The following is a 15823-nucleotide window of genomic DNA, read 5'->3' as shown; positions in this document are numbered from 1 at the left end:
AGGAGTTGGCTTGCCATATAAAAATTGTTCTTCAATTCATATCTTTACCTGCAAGACAGGAACATTCACCTGCACTGTCATTAAATAAATCATCCATTCTGAGCCCCATGGACACAAAGCTAATAGCAGTTGATCACAGCACAGATTCTTATAGCAAGCAAATCAACTGTGCAATATCAACTATTAAATTTTGTTACCGGCCCCAAAGCTCAGTGGGCCCATTCCCCATCTCTCTTTCTCTCAGACTCCCACACACATACTGTAAGACTTTCAGAACATTGACAAGTGACACCAAAGTGGATAAAGTTTAGATTCAAAAGCAACATTTAATCACATTGGCACAATTCAAAGTTTTTACCGAGTAACCAATACAAACAGATTTAACTGGGTGATTTACAAACCTTACATGTTTAATTATACAGTACAAAAAGACGGAAAAACATATTATCCATATACATCATGATCTAATCTGTGAAAATTGACCCAAACATGTCCCCTCAACCAACCTTAAACAGAATATTTACAGACACCAACCAGGATGGTTAAATTTCTATCAAAAGATTCTGATATAGTTTTGAATCTATTTTCCAACCAATATTTCACAAGCACTAAGCAGTAAATGTACCAAGGTTTGTAAAAAAAAAATTGAAGTTTGACTGACTTTCAAATGGGACACGTTCAAAGAGTTGTTACAAATAAAAATTTTGTGTTTCTGCCCACACCTTTTTTATTTTTATCATTTTTATCATGCCAAAATGTGATCTACTGGTAGGGCATATAAAGTACTAAAGAAATAATCTCTTCGCATATATACATTTTGATTTTCATGTTACACAAGCTGATACAATACAGTAAGGTAGATGTAGGTGTAAAATACAATTTGTGCTGATAACCAAACACATGTTTTCTGCTTTTGCATAAAAGTAATACTGTATATGCTCCATCATGTCTGTCAATTTTACGTTGTTTGAATGTATGACTGGGCAATGTACACTAATCATTTCATGGTTATTGTGATTATTGCTGCAGTCACATTTCCCCTACAATGGCCATATGTTAAGTCGAAAACAGCAGTTTTATTCATTTTTATTCAAACCACCTATATGTAGCTGGTCAAAAAAAAAATTACACGGCTGTTTTCAATCGCCGTACGGTCGCAGTAGGGAAAATATGACTTCACCATAACAGCTCATGTAAAATGAAACAGCAAACCACTCATAGACAGAAGTTTCCAGTATGTACAAATGAGTAATGTTTCATGTTCATTCTCAAATAAATGAAAGTTTGTTGATTTTACCACTGAGACAAGATGTCCTCTTTTTTGTTAAAATTCAAAGTATTTCTTAAGCCTAAGATTTAAAAAAAAGGAAAAGAAAAACAAAATTATAACACAAAGTAAATAACAAATTCTCATAAAATGTACAAAGTTAAATGTTTTATATGATGTGTAAATATTGTATGTCAAAATATACAGTGTGCTTCACATTTGACGAATAAAGAACTACATGTGATGAAGTATAGTTTAGTTTCAATGTTTTTTCCAAATGTGTGTGGGTGAAAAAACAACCAGTCTCATCAAATCTGGATCAATGCAGATAACAATAACTTTTTAACTCAATTACAAAAAATATCTTTTTCTTTTACTTTTATACTAAAATTTTACAACAAAAACTGAATAACAATATTAACCTGATACAGGTAAATTAAAGAATTATTGTAACAATGTTGTTTTCACCAAAAATTGGAACTGTTTCTTTTAAAAACTCTGAAGGCTAATAATATACACACCATGAATCAGTAAAATATCAATACAATACCAAATTCTTGTGGACTATTATAGTTCATTCTTCATTCTGGATTAAGCAACACATTATGTGTGAATAATCACGCCAGTATCTGTCTACGGTGCTCTTCAAACTCCAAAATACTTCTTCTCACGATATAAAGGCTACAATGTATAATGCATGTGTCATTAAACTGGAAAATTTCTTTATGTACAAAGGAGAGAAATAAATCAAGGAAAAAAAAAACACCCTCTTGCAAGTACCTGTTCAGCGATTGTGTTAATGACCTTATTTTGTTTTCCTTTTTATTTCATTTCTTTTTTCCTTTTTATTTCATTTCTTTTCTCCTTTTTATTTCATTTCTTTTTTCTTTTTATTTCGTTTCTTTTTTATTTACTTACAAATCTGTTTTTATATCTGCCAAGATTGACTGAGGCTTGACCCGATGTTAAACTCGCGGCCTCACTTTTACATTGCCAAGTTCATCCCTGCACAAAATAACAAGAAAGGATAAGCCGTAGTAAGGACGTAGTCGTGTGTACGTATTGCGAACGCAGAGAATACAAGCGCAGTAATCACTTGCAGTTGTTTTTCTAGTGTCTTATTGCAATGCTCATGAAATGTTCCATCAAATGTTGAGAAGCATTTAAACCAAGCAACGCGAAAATATGCTCATTCATCAAGGCAGACATAGATATCTTGGCAAATTTGCATTTATTACTATTAGCAACGATCTTCCGCAAATGCTGGCGCAGTGAGTTCACAAATTTGGTGGATTTCTTAAACAATGTGCGCAGCGGACGGAGCAGTGCAATTGGTATTTTGGTTTTTCAAACCTAATAAAAAACACAAAGTTGTGTACATGGTGGCTAGTTTGCTATGGCAGAGATGGCTTTGCCTTGGACTGAAACCCATATGCGCTACACAGACCATTTATTTTTTAGGAAAATTTGTGTGTTTTTTTATACTAACTAGTATATCAACCCAATGAACTTATCAAGCATTACATTTTCAAGTAATTTTAACAGGAGTAATGACTATTTTTCTCTATTTTGTAACAAAGAAGTTTTCCCTCAAATGACTGATTTTTCAACTAACAAACCTGACACAACGATATTAAAATACCGAGTTCCATATTGCTGTTATTCACCTAATACATGTATACAGTGAGAGTTTCTTTTTTAGAAGGCTTTGCATAATTTTACACATATTTCACAATTGTTTTCTTTTAAAAATGCTAAAAACTATTGTAATGTATATGGTACGTTTAAAATGAAGTGTACTCTGCAATGGTAGTTCTGCCTGTAATTGCACTGCTCCGCCGGGTGTAATCACTTTTGCTTCCTGAAACACAAAATAGGCACACAACATATAAAGTTGAACACCGTGGAAAGCATATTGCGTCCAAAATTAAAGTGAAGTGTTATATTCAACAGCAAACTATGAAATATCTTCTTGAAAATGCATACAGCATACGTGATTTCTGATGTTTTAGTTTTACAGAGAAGGCCAACGCCCAAGGAAATTATATCGGCAACATTAACTAGTATTGCAATGTGCACTATTATCCAAGCATTTTTATTTGTTTATATTTTAGCAATGAATTGGAAATTGTGACATTTTAAGACAGTGCTGAATTCCTCAAGGCCTGGGACACAATTGGGTAGGTAACCATTGAGGCAGTTACGCCAACACTCATTGGGACAACGTGGGCTTGGGCCATTGATGCTGCTAATACAGCAGGCTGCATGGGGGCGGCAAGCATCTGGGTGCCTTGTGCTGCACCAGGGGCAGGAATGGTATTTTCAGCAACTAATGGGACCTGGGCTACCCGCGCTGGGTACATTAGGGGGGCTGTTGCCGCAACAGTATGGTGAGTTGAGGAACCGAGGGACCTACCTTGGGAAAGCTGGGGGCCAGCAGTCGCTGTCGAGTTTACCAGATGGGTCTCAGCCTGCAGGACAGCCGAGGTGGCTTCTGCACGCAGAGCACGCAAGCGGGCATTCTGCTCAAGGAGGACGTCGTTGGTGGAGGTCAGATCTGCAACAGTTTTGCGCAGCTCCTCGTTTTTGCGGCGGAGCATAACATTCTCTTCCTCTAGCTCTCTGGCGTCTGTTGTTCCTCCTCTGGATCTGAAGGGCATCTCCCTGGGATCCCTTTCACGGAAATACCTATCTCTATCCATACGATCAAAGTCCTCGTATCTGGAGTGCTCAAGCCATCGCCTGTAACGCTCGTGTTCATATTCATCAGCGTATCGATCGGGTGGTGGAGGACCTGGAGGTCGTGACCTCCTGCTGGTTCTACGTTGCTCATGCTCCACATCGCCACGGCTCATGTGACGGTATTTGCAGGCACTTCCCCTCGAGCATTCTCCCTTCAGATAATCGCGACACACTGGAATCTCACCATTGGCTCCATCCTGATCCGCATTCCTTGCAGCAGACTCCTCCACGCCAGGGGGGAGGTCTCCGGTCTGGTGGTAGTATTCTTCATCCTCTTTGGTACAATGGATGAACTTGCAATTGCTACGCATGCACATTTTGTTCTGATAATCATGGCAAAACTGCAGCTCTTTCTTCACTTCCCCTTGATCGGGGTGCCTAAACTTGCACCTATTGCCACGTTTGCAAACATTGCGCAGGTAATCCCTGCAAACTCCATCATCGCCATTCTTAACCATGATGCTCTTTGTACTACAAGGTCTTTAACAAAAACCAAATCTCACCACAGCGTCACTAACAGTTAAAGCTTCGATATAGCTTGCAGAGCGCTTTAAGCAGGGTTTGGGCAAGCTGCTGCTTGCTGGAGAGCGATGACTTCACTTTCGAGTAGACACAGCGCCTCCTAATGCAACACTTTTGCACGCTGATATGTCTGCAGGTTGCACGGAATGATCGGAACCACAACTGCGCTCCCGGTGGCGGTATAACCTGACAAAAGAGGGCGCACAAAAATAGGGCATGCATGCTTAAAACAGCTTGTACATTTTCCTTTCAAAGCCAAATTATTAAATTGCTACTCAACTGCATTACCCAAATTCAATGACCCAGCTTTACTTATGTTATTCTTAGATCTTTCCAAAAATGCTCCATTACATGTTATTAAATATCTAGAATTTAGCGATTTAGTATTACATTTTTTATTGGTGGATCTTACCCAAACTATATGGAAGTTATGCATGACCTCCCAATGATATTCAAATGTACAAATGGCCAAATTTATCGAAGAATTATATAAAATACTAGGAATCTGATTGATACAATATGTATACTGTATAACTCGTTCTAAATACTATTAATGAGAGGCATGAGCATAAGCCTAACATACAATAGCAAACACATTAAAATTTGCAAAGTGCTTCTATAGTTCGGGTTGAGGTTGTAGCAAGAAGGTATTCCTATCCTGGTAATTGAGGCAGATTCATTTCCAATTCTAACCGAGTTTAACAGACTCCAAACGAGGCATGAGTCATTACGTTATTTTGAAAAACATTCATGCTAATAATGAACGGGCATTAACGGTGAACTGTCGGGCCTGGGGTAAAAATATTCATTTTTTTGGTAGTTTCCAACCATTAGAAAAAAATTTAAGGAAATATGGAAAATAGATGGTCATTTCATGAGGTAAAATGTAAAATTTCAGCAACTTTTTGGGAAGTTTTTTTTTTCTTCTTGAAATAGTTTGAAAAATAGGTGAACGTATATGCTTTTAATGGTCCTTTGAATGGGGTCTTAACGTTTTCACTCCTCCTTAACTCCAAGCCGACGGATCTTATGTCGTAACGTAATAGCTCTGATTGGTATGGAGTCGCTGTAACTTTGGCATTAGTCTTACCCTTTTACTTGCAATCCCGTATCATTACTATTGTGTTGTTTTTTTATAAAAGTTATTGTGCCCATTAAATGCTTACCTACAGTTCTGCTGCCCGAGAGGAAATCCAGATGCCCTGATGGCAGGAAAATTACTTAAGGGTTTACAAACGAACCTTCACTGGTACCTAGGTGAGATAGAAAATATATAAGGGAAACAAATTATCAATGTGATTGGGTTTTTTTTTCAACACTATGAAAGTCTAGATAAGGGACCACATCAATACCAAACTTGTGGTCCCACATGTAGACATTCATGTTGTTGAAGGTCAAGTCTACCCCAGAAAATGTTGATTTGAATCTATAGAGAAAAATTTAACAAGCATAACACTGAAAATTTCATCTAAATCGGATGTAGAAGAAAGTTATGACATTTTAAATTTTCGCTTATTTTTCACAAAACAGTTTCATGCACAACTCGGTGACATGCAAAATGAGAGTTGATGATGTCCATCACTCACTATTTCTTTTTTTTATTGTTAAAATAAATTATACAATATTTCAATTTTTACCACTTTGACAAGGACCAACTTAACTGAACCATAAAATGTTATAACAATGGTAATACTTAAATACCACCACATCTTCAGGGAGGGATAAAACCATAAAGCTGTTTCACAGGACAATGAGGAAAAAATTAGAATAATTTGTATTTCATATAATAAAATGCTTTAAAAAATGGTGATGTCATCAGTCCCCTCATTTACATAACAACCAGAATGTGCACAACTGTTTTGTGAAATTAAGCAAAACTTTAAAAAATGTCATAACTTTCTTATTTTACATTCGATTTTTATAAAATTTTCAGTGTTATGCTTGCTGGATTTTTCTCTTTTTATTCAAATCAACTTTTCATTGGGGTGGACTTGTCCTTTAACCGAGTGTAACATCATAAAACGATCTTTCAAAGTCAAGAAAAAAAGTAATGTTCCTCATTTTCTTGATAATTTCCAACTAATTATTTCAAGTTATTTCAAGGAAATTTGGAAAATACATGTACATGTAGATGGTCAATTGATGGATGTAGAGATGCAATATGTGAAATTTCAGCAACTTTTGGTGAAGGTTTTTTTTCTTACCCCTGGTTTACCCTAAACCCTGTTTATTAATAGCATTAAACGTTTGTTCCCAAATACTGTTTAAGTTTAATACTGTTAAGTATTCACTCAGGACTATTCTCTATATTAGGGCTGGGTCTTTGTTTAAATGTCATTCAAATGATCGTTAACGACTGTTTAAAACCATAGATCTTCAGGGGGGGGCAAAACCTTCTCAAAAAGTTGCTGAAATTGAACTTATTACATTGTCATATAAATAAAATGACTAGATTTCATAGATTTTAAAGATGCAAAATTTGAAATTTTCGCAACTTTTGATGAAGGGTATTTTTTGTAAATATCATCTTTCAAAGTCAATAAGGTGATTATTCATTATTTTCTTGATAGTTTCCAACAAAAGCAGAACCATTCCAAGATAGGTGGCCATTTCATGGATTTCAAAATAAACATAACTTGGGTCTAAACTTTGCCTCTTTCTATAGCCTAGAGGCATAGTCGCATGTCACAAGATCATCTAATTTTTATTTCCAGGTGGAAAAAGTTTTAAACAATAAAATAAATAGGGAGACCGCAAGATTTTTCTATCTCATCAACCACTTCATTAAACTGTCTGATTTTTTCAGATATTGAAGATATTAGTGCAAAATAGACATGTAACAACTTCCATGGTAATCCATGAACCGGTTCTTGAATAATAATCAAATGAATTTCGAATGAAATTCAGCCAAATAAACTCCCATTAGGCTCTGTAGTATAACTTGTCGCAACACACACACACCGCTGAAACATACAACCACACACAGAGTTTAGATATTTTGTGTTCAGTATTTCATTGAACTTTCTGAAGTAGATAGTGGGGGAAGGATATTTTGAAATAGATTCCAACACTTGATCCAATTCCAAGGCCCTATAGGGCCTAGGTCAATAGGATAGGTGAAATATGAGTATTTCCATTCGATTCGCCATTATCAATACCACAAAAACCTGACAGCTTACAAAAATATGGTAAATTTTTTCGCAAGACAAAAGACTTTGAACTTTCTTTTCTAATAATGCCACATCAATTCAAAATTATGGCAGTGACCAAATGTACATGTAAACTAACGAATGTTACTTAAACTTAAAGAACGTTACTATACATAGGCTATTTGGAGCATTTTATTCTCTTCGATACCAATTATCATTAAACTTGGATAACAAGATCATGATTCATATGTCAGAAACGTGTTAAACATTGATTTTTCCCTCAAAACCATGAACACTTTTGGGTGTGTGAATGCGATGAAAAGTGCAAAATTTTAAGCTCTGTGACTATCGACTGTGTGCAATCACCCTAAAAATTGATTATAATTTATATCAGTGCAAGAAATGATGGATGTACTATTGTAATTTGATTGAAAAATGCCTTTTCCTCAAGAGTCAAACCTAACCTAGGCCTACCGGTACCGTACTTAACGTCAAGTTCCCATCCAAACATGAAACAGAGCTAGGCCTACATGTAAGAGGCTTGCATGAAATCGGTCAGGCAGGCAGGCTACATATTGTAAGTTAATTTATTTCTACTTGGTCCTGACTACAGCATGGCCATATCCATACCATGACCATGTGAGCAACCAGTCAGTGGCGTGGCGTGGCACGACCGGTTGCACACCACACCAATTTTCAGTTCGTCATCACTCAAGAGGCATCAATTCAGTTCGCATTCACGCCCGCAATCAACTAAATCATACCATACGAGACTTCCTTACAACATACATGATAAATAACTACATGCATATCGTCTATGTTAAATTCACATCAAATACAAATGAACACGTTGAAAATATATTATCAATTTTGAGCAAAACTAAGAAAAATGTTACAAATTTACGGAGCCTCACCTGCTTTGTGTACACTGCTGCTTCCTCATCCACTCTAACTGAAGTATCGGTCTAACTCGAGTAAGTGGTAACTATGGCGGGAGTAAAGATTGGAAATCGTGTGCAAAAATACAGGAGCCAGGTGGGTGTTTCATAAAGCTGTTCGTAAGATACGAATGACTTTACGCACGACTGGTGACCCCTTGTGCTAGATGATACATCCCTATGTCATTCATTTAGGACATAAGAACATGTTCCAGTCGTTCGTAAAGTTGTGCGTAACTTTACGAACAGCTTTCTTAAAAACCCACCAGGGTCGAGCACAGAGAGCATAAACGGGGCAAAGATTGTCAAAGAATTTTTTATCCCCGAGCTCGAGGGTTCCTATTAATATTGGAGATCAACACGGGATCAACAGCATGATTTTAGGCCACATTTACAAAATGTATTTAATTCTTTACAGGCATGGGCTATAATTTTGGATGGGGCGGCCGGGGTGTGTCCCTCCCCCGGGGGGGGGGGGCCACTTCCATTCACGAGTGGATACCATGCGCGACCATGGGGTCTCGAAAAGCACCCTAAACACGTAATTTCCATATTCTGAAAATGCGCCCCTTAACAAGTATTGGCGTGTGAAACCCTACCCTTAACAAGTATTGGTAACAAAACGATACTCTTGGCAAATGTTCCCTGAAATGAACCCTATAAACAAATGATAAACAAGTACAGGAATGTTTTATTGTTACGGGTCCTTCGGTCGTCGGCTTTACCTTATTTGGTTTAGTACGACCCCACCTTCTACACCTCGCGCAAATCGGGCTCTAAACACGAAGTGTTGGGGCAAAAAGGACATCCTTTATAAAACATTTTAATTTTGTTTTATCATCCCCGCGAATTCGACCCTAAACACGTAATTTTCCTAGCGAAATAGATACCCTTTTTTCATTATTTTTGTGTTTTTGACACCCTTATCACGTTACGTACGTAACGTGCCCTATCGTGAAAAAGACATCCTTTTTACGTGTTTTTTTTTGGTCGCGCATGGTATCCACTCGTCAATGTAAGTGGCCCCCCCCCCCCCCGGGTTCCTCCCGTGAATCTCATGCAGGAGTTCGTGGGGGGGGGGGCCGGGTTCGGAGGTCGTATTATCACCCCGCGGAGGCGGAGACCGGACCAAAAAATCTTGCAAAATCGCCGAGAATGATCACATACAGGCTAAAAGCGCAGACTGCGGCAAGGTTTCAAGAGACGTTGAGACCCTTACCATAAAATGAGCATTTTAATAAGGACAATTAAGTCCCCCGGGACAGATCCACCCCAACAAAATTTTATTTAAATAATTTCATTAAAGAAAAAAATCAAACAAGCGTAACACTGAAAATTTCCTAAGACCATATAATAGCATATTTGAATTCTTCAATATCTTTCCATATAGAACGATCATTTCTAATTCCCAAAATTTAGCCCGAACGTGCAACATATATGATTATGAGGGTGTTTAAAAAACAACAATAACTCAAGTTTGACTGATCACTGCTCCCGTTTGCTAAAGTTGGGCAGCCTAGTCGGTATGCACAGGCACGGATCCAGGGGGCGCGTGCCCCCCCCCCCCCCCTTGAAGCAAAATTAAAATTTGTGATGTAAAAATGCCATTAAAACAGAGGTGTTCCCCCTTTTTTTAAATTGAAGACTTTTCATTTTTTTGCTTGTCAATTTTTTTCCGGATACGAAATAAGCCTATATGCTTAATTAGAGGTTGAAGACCCTTTTTTCCCCTCGTAAAAAATTGCCCCCCCCCCCCTTTGGAAAATCCTGGATCCGCCCCTGGTATGCAAATCACTACTGATGACGTTATCCACTTTTTATTCTGTATTTTGAAATATGAAATGTTATCATTTCATCATTGTCAAGTGAAAGAACGATTAATTATTCCTCCGAACAATGGAATTAGCATTGTTTGATGGTTCAGTCCTTATTGTCAAATCTGTAAGAAATGAAATATTGTATAATAATATTCAACAACAAAAAATAGTGAATGATGGACATCATCGTCTGTCTCATTGGCATGTCAAAGAGACATAATCACTGTTTTGTGAAAAATAAGCGAAACTTTGAAATGTCATAACTTTCTTATTTTACATCCTTTTTTTTACATCCAATTTTGATCAAATTTCCAGCGTTATGCTAGTTAGATTTTCTCTATTTATTCAAATCCCATTCAAATCAACATTTTTCTGGGCTGGGACTTGACCCTTAGATTTCCTCATGTCGACATGTTTTCATCAACTTTTATTTTGTTCTGTGTAATTGTATCTACATGTGTGTAAACCAGTGAAAAATGAATTTCTTCAATTCAACCAATCATTATTCAGTCATTTTGATTTTGGTCGTTTGGGGATTGGGGGAGCTCCAGGAGTAAAACGTTGAGTGCCTAACATAACAAAACAAAAATAGTCGATAGCTTCAGTCGTGATCAACCTTGCAATATGGCGTAAACACGCGTCGATTTTGCACACTACCCTCTACAGGGCGTTCGCGCCGTATTTTTGCACACGGATCTGTTTAGAATGACGTCTCTGTATACCGACCACTGAGCTCTCCGCGAAGGGGGGGGGGGGGGGGGGGTGAACAACAACAAAATACAACACCTCTATTTATCGTACGCAAACAGGACTTTACACGTTTTATTTGAGTGACGTATTTAATGCTGGAAGTATAGAGGACAGATAGTTACATGTAGCTGGGACTGTAGATATTTAAAAAAGAATTACAAAATAAACAAATAAAATAAATGAAGTGGCAAGCAGTTGGCCGGGCCGCCGTGCGAGCTATATCGATTATAGTTAGGGCCTATACGTATGAATATATCATAATATACAGGACTACGGTGATAAACATAAATATATGCAGTGAGTTTTTATATGCCTATCATTATGAGATTATTTTTTTTAATCAGATCTCTCAAAAAAATTATCATCCGTATCGGGGTTATTAATTTGATTAGAACAAAATGAAACAAGCATGGCGCTGACAATTTCATCGAAATTGGAAGACATTTTAACATTTCGCTTTTTTTTCACCATGATTTTACAAAACAATTATATTTACATTCCAGTCCAGATGCAAATGAAGAGACTGATGACATGACCCACACACTACTTATTTTGTATGTTAAATATTTAGTCACAATTTTCTCCTCATTTTCTTGTGAAATTGAATTTTTGGCCTGGACATGTGGAATTACCATTGTTAAACATTTCATGGTTCAGTCAAGTTGGTTATTATAATGATAAATCTGTGAAAATATTAAATGTTGGATTCAAACAATAAAAACAAAAGAAAAGGTGAGTAGGGAACATCATCGACTCTCTCATTTGCGGCATGTCAATGAGTTGTATAGAATGTTCTGTGAAAATAAGCGAAACTTTAAAATGTCATAACTTTCTTATTTTACATCCGATATTGATGAAATTTTCAGTGTTATGCATGCTTGTTTGATACTTATTGATTCAAGTCAACATTTGGGGTGGACTTGTCCTTTAAATGGATTGACCCTGTATATAAAAAAAAATACATGAAGATTCCAACATCTCGTCGAGAAAATATAAAGAGAGGAGAAGAAGAAACTCTTTAGATAATGAGTTCTAGTATATACGGTTAAGAATGTTAAAAAACAACCGATACAGTCATGAATATTGAAAGGTCAAGGCCACCCAAGCAAAATGTTGATTTGAATAAATAGAGAAAAATAAAAAATGGCAAAACGCTAAAGATTTCATCAAAATCGGATGTAGACTAAGAAAGTTATGACATTTTAAAGTTTTACTTATTTTTCACAAAACAGTGATATGCATAACTCAATGAGACAGTCGATGATGTCCCACACTCACTATTTCTTTTGTTTGTTTATTGTTTGAATCATACAATATTTCATTTTTTTTATAGATTTAACAATAAGGACCAACTTAGTGAATTACATAGTATTAAACAATGCGAATTCCACATGTTCAGGGAGGAATTAATCATTGTTTCACTTGACATTGATGAGAAAAATATTATATTCCCTATATCATAATTATAATAAGATACAAAAGAAATAGTGAGTGGATGACGTCATCAGTCTCCTCATTTTGCATATCCACCAGGATGTGCATAAATCATATTGTTTTGTGAAATTAAGCAAATTTTAAAATGTCATAACTTTTTTATTTTACATCCAATTTTGATGAAATTTTCAGTGTTCGATTTTTCTCTTTTTATTGAAATCAACTTTTTGTTGGGGTGGACTTGTCCAGACCTTTAAAAACGGCCATATCCCTTCAAAGCATTTTACCATGTTCATAGTGTGTACAGTATAAGATCGGGTGTCATGAGAGTTGCATTATGTCTGCTACTCTGCCGAATTTACAGATTTTATTTTTAAAAAATAAGTAAGTAAATTAACAATGATAATAAATTATGTTCCCACTTCCCAATATGATTTCACGTGGACACCTTCGGGGCCCTTGGAACGATTTCTTGACTGGGGGTGCTGTATATTTGAAAAGCAAAAAAAGGGGGTTCACTGCAAAATTATATTTTTTATATTGATTTGTTATTTATTAGTTAAATTTATATATTATGTAATGTTAATTTAATTTAGTTATTTTTAGGGACCCCGCGGATAAGAACAGGTTCGCTATTAATAGCCAATCTGAAACGGGTCTATATCCCTACGATTCTGTATTACATGCATTGTAAGCTTCATTACTGTTATATTGTTAATTTTGTTATATTGTTTTTAATTATTTGATCCATGTAATGTTCATTTTGTTTATATTTATGCATTTTTAATCGTGAATAAAAACCAACCAACCAACCAGCAATTTTGGTTACATTGCTCATTTACACATCTTCCAGAATACCCGGGGTGCTGCCTATATGGAGAATAATACACACTGTAAAAAAATCATTATTACTCAATGAAATTGTGGCGAAAATTGTTTTGTTTTTTTTCCAAGTATTTATGAGTTTGGCAGTTTTGAGTAAAGTTTACTTATTTTCTTGCATCCATTTACTCAAGTATATTAAGTTACAATAACTTAATTCAATTAAGTAAAACAATTACTAAAATATTTCAATATCGAATGGGGAAGTGGATTTTCGTGATTCGGGCCACTCCCCATCGTCCCACTTTCAGTGGTATAATTTTTATCCAAATACAAAAAAAAAGATTAGACTTTGTACCTTGTCATTTACCTGTACATGATACATGTATAGGTACTGACATTGATATTTTATACGCGATTGTTTCATTCTTACAAATAAAAAGTTATATAATATAAGCATTTTCCGAACACCTAAAAAGAAATCAGTGAATTTTCTGATAAGTGACTATTTACTGTTGCTCTTTCTTTGATTCAACAAAAGAATAAAATAGTTAGCACACCCTTATCCAAAACAATTTCAAACACAAATAGATATGTTAGGTATCTTTAAAAAAAAATCCTTGCTCTAATAAATATTTATGTATTATTTAAATAAGGCGTTAATTGAAAAATATAAGTACATTCAACATGATTTTATGAGTGATAATCATCTTTGCCTAATTGAGTTAGGTTTACTCAATCAAAGCAAGCTAGCAATACGTGAATTTTCGTAAATGTATATTGAACCCAAATAGATCAAGGAAATTAAAAGACAAGTTAAAACTATACTGGAAAAAAAAAATCGAAAAATAATTACAAATTATAAGTTCTACTTATATACATTAAGTGTTAACTTCTGATTCAGATTTTTTTACAGTGCACGCAGCAGCCCCAAGGAAGTTTTTTTTGGGGGTGCTACCCCCACTTACCAGGGCCACGGACATGAACCAAAGAGTTTATTTCACAAACCGATTCATTTACAATTTTCCTTTTATGTAAAGTTTACCGAAAGGGATGAAAAACGATGTTAAAATGCATGTTTGAAATGGTATTATTTCACTTTATTATTTTTGTTCTTAATTTTAATTTTAGTATCGTTGTCTAATAAAAAAAAAATCATTTTTACAGCTTGTTTTTTATATAAAGGAAAAGGGTAAAGTATAAAGGAAAAGGGTAAAGATTGAAGCATCAAAACCGAGTTTTATGTGCCAGATCTTTTTAATTGCATTTTTTACAGGCCAACGTCGATTTTGGTCTGCTATCCGTCATTTCATATTCTTCAAGTTTATAAGTTAGGTCTTTAGTGGAGGATTGAGCAAAAAAATGTAAAATAAAATATTCGATGATCTAGATATGCATTTCATTTGATATATCTTCACTATCACATTCAGTTATCCTAATTATTAATTTTAACTAATCGTGACCATAATAATCATGCATATACTACCACCACCACCACAAACACCACCGCCACCGCCAGTGGCGTACCGTGAGTCACGGCATTGGGGGGGCACCAGCAAAAATTTTGAGTCACTAAGTGAGCGCGCGAAGCGCGCCCAGTTGCCAGGTATACCTAATAGAGACATTTTAAGGACAGTGCCATTAAACGGATATGTCTCTCACTGGTCAATGCGAGCGCGAAGCGCGAGCTTAAAATTTTTGATATTTAGACCTAAAAAGGGACATTATAATCAATCTTTTGTAATCATGATATGTACCTGTCTCGCTAAATAATGCGAGCGCGAAGCGCGAGCTGAAATTTTTGTAAATATTGACCCCCAAACAGGAAGATTTTAAGGACTATATTTTAGGAATCCATTAAGAGTATACACATCTCACTATAGTCAACTAATGCGAGTGCCAATAAGCACTTGCTGATTTTGTTAGAATTACATCTAAACATGCACATAAAGCACTTGTAATCATGATTAACATACCCATCTCACTAATCAAATCTTGCGAGCGCGAAGCGCGAGCTGAAAATTAAGGAAATTCAGACCTGAAGAGGGGCATTTTAAGGCTTGTTTGTAGAAATTCACGAAGACCATACGTAGATCACTTACCAAGCTGAAAATTTTTGATATTCAGATTAGAAAGAGAGACTAAGGACTGATTCAAGGAATCCATGGAGAGCAGACATATTTCACCGATCCACTACTGCGAACGTAAGCACGGACAGGAAGTGTTTTATATCAAGACCTTAAAATGGGGCAATCACTTTAAGTAGTCATGAAAAAGAAGCATACTATTGTACATAAAACAATTACTCGAAGTGCGAGGAAATATATTTGGCAGTTTGGTGTATATTGACTTGAAAACGGGAGGTTTTAGTATAACAGGATT

At 35.9% G+C, this 15823-nt stretch overlaps 1 protein-coding gene across 3 annotated transcripts; it reads right to left on the bottom strand.

Annotated features, from left to right (window-relative positions):
• Positions 1 to 306: 306 nt before the first annotated feature.
• Positions 307 to 8683, bottom strand: LOC129274989 (zinc finger CCCH domain-containing protein 10-like). Of its 3 annotated transcripts, none has more exons than XM_064108565.1 (4): positions 8595 to 8683; positions 5698 to 5784; positions 3684 to 4717; positions 307 to 3128 (listed from the first exon to the last, which is right to left on the bottom strand). In XM_064108565.1, the coding sequence occupies exons 3-4, from the start codon at positions 4465 to 4467 to the stop codon at positions 3052 to 3054; spliced, it is 861 nt and encodes a 286-aa protein (XP_063964635.1). In that variant the 5' UTR covers positions 4468 to 4717; positions 5698 to 5784; positions 8595 to 8683; the 3' UTR covers positions 307 to 3051. The 3 variants fall into 3 exon arrangements, with proteins under 3 accessions (XP_063964635.1, XP_063964636.1, XP_063964634.1); XM_064108566.1 differs by having other exon boundaries at positions 307 to 2272; XM_064108564.1 differs by lacking the exon at positions 307 to 3128 and having other exon boundaries at positions 3321 to 4717.
• Positions 8684 to 15823: the final 7140 nt, after the last annotated feature.

This window comes from Lytechinus pictus, chromosome 13, assembly GCF_037042905.1.
Source record: "Lytechinus pictus isolate F3 Inbred chromosome 13, Lp3.0, whole genome shotgun sequence".
NCBI lineage: Eukaryota > Metazoa > Echinodermata > Echinoidea > Temnopleuroida > Toxopneustidae > Lytechinus > Lytechinus pictus.
The sequence above is the reverse complement of the archived record's forward strand: the minus strand, read 5'-3'. Positions and strand labels throughout refer to the sequence as shown.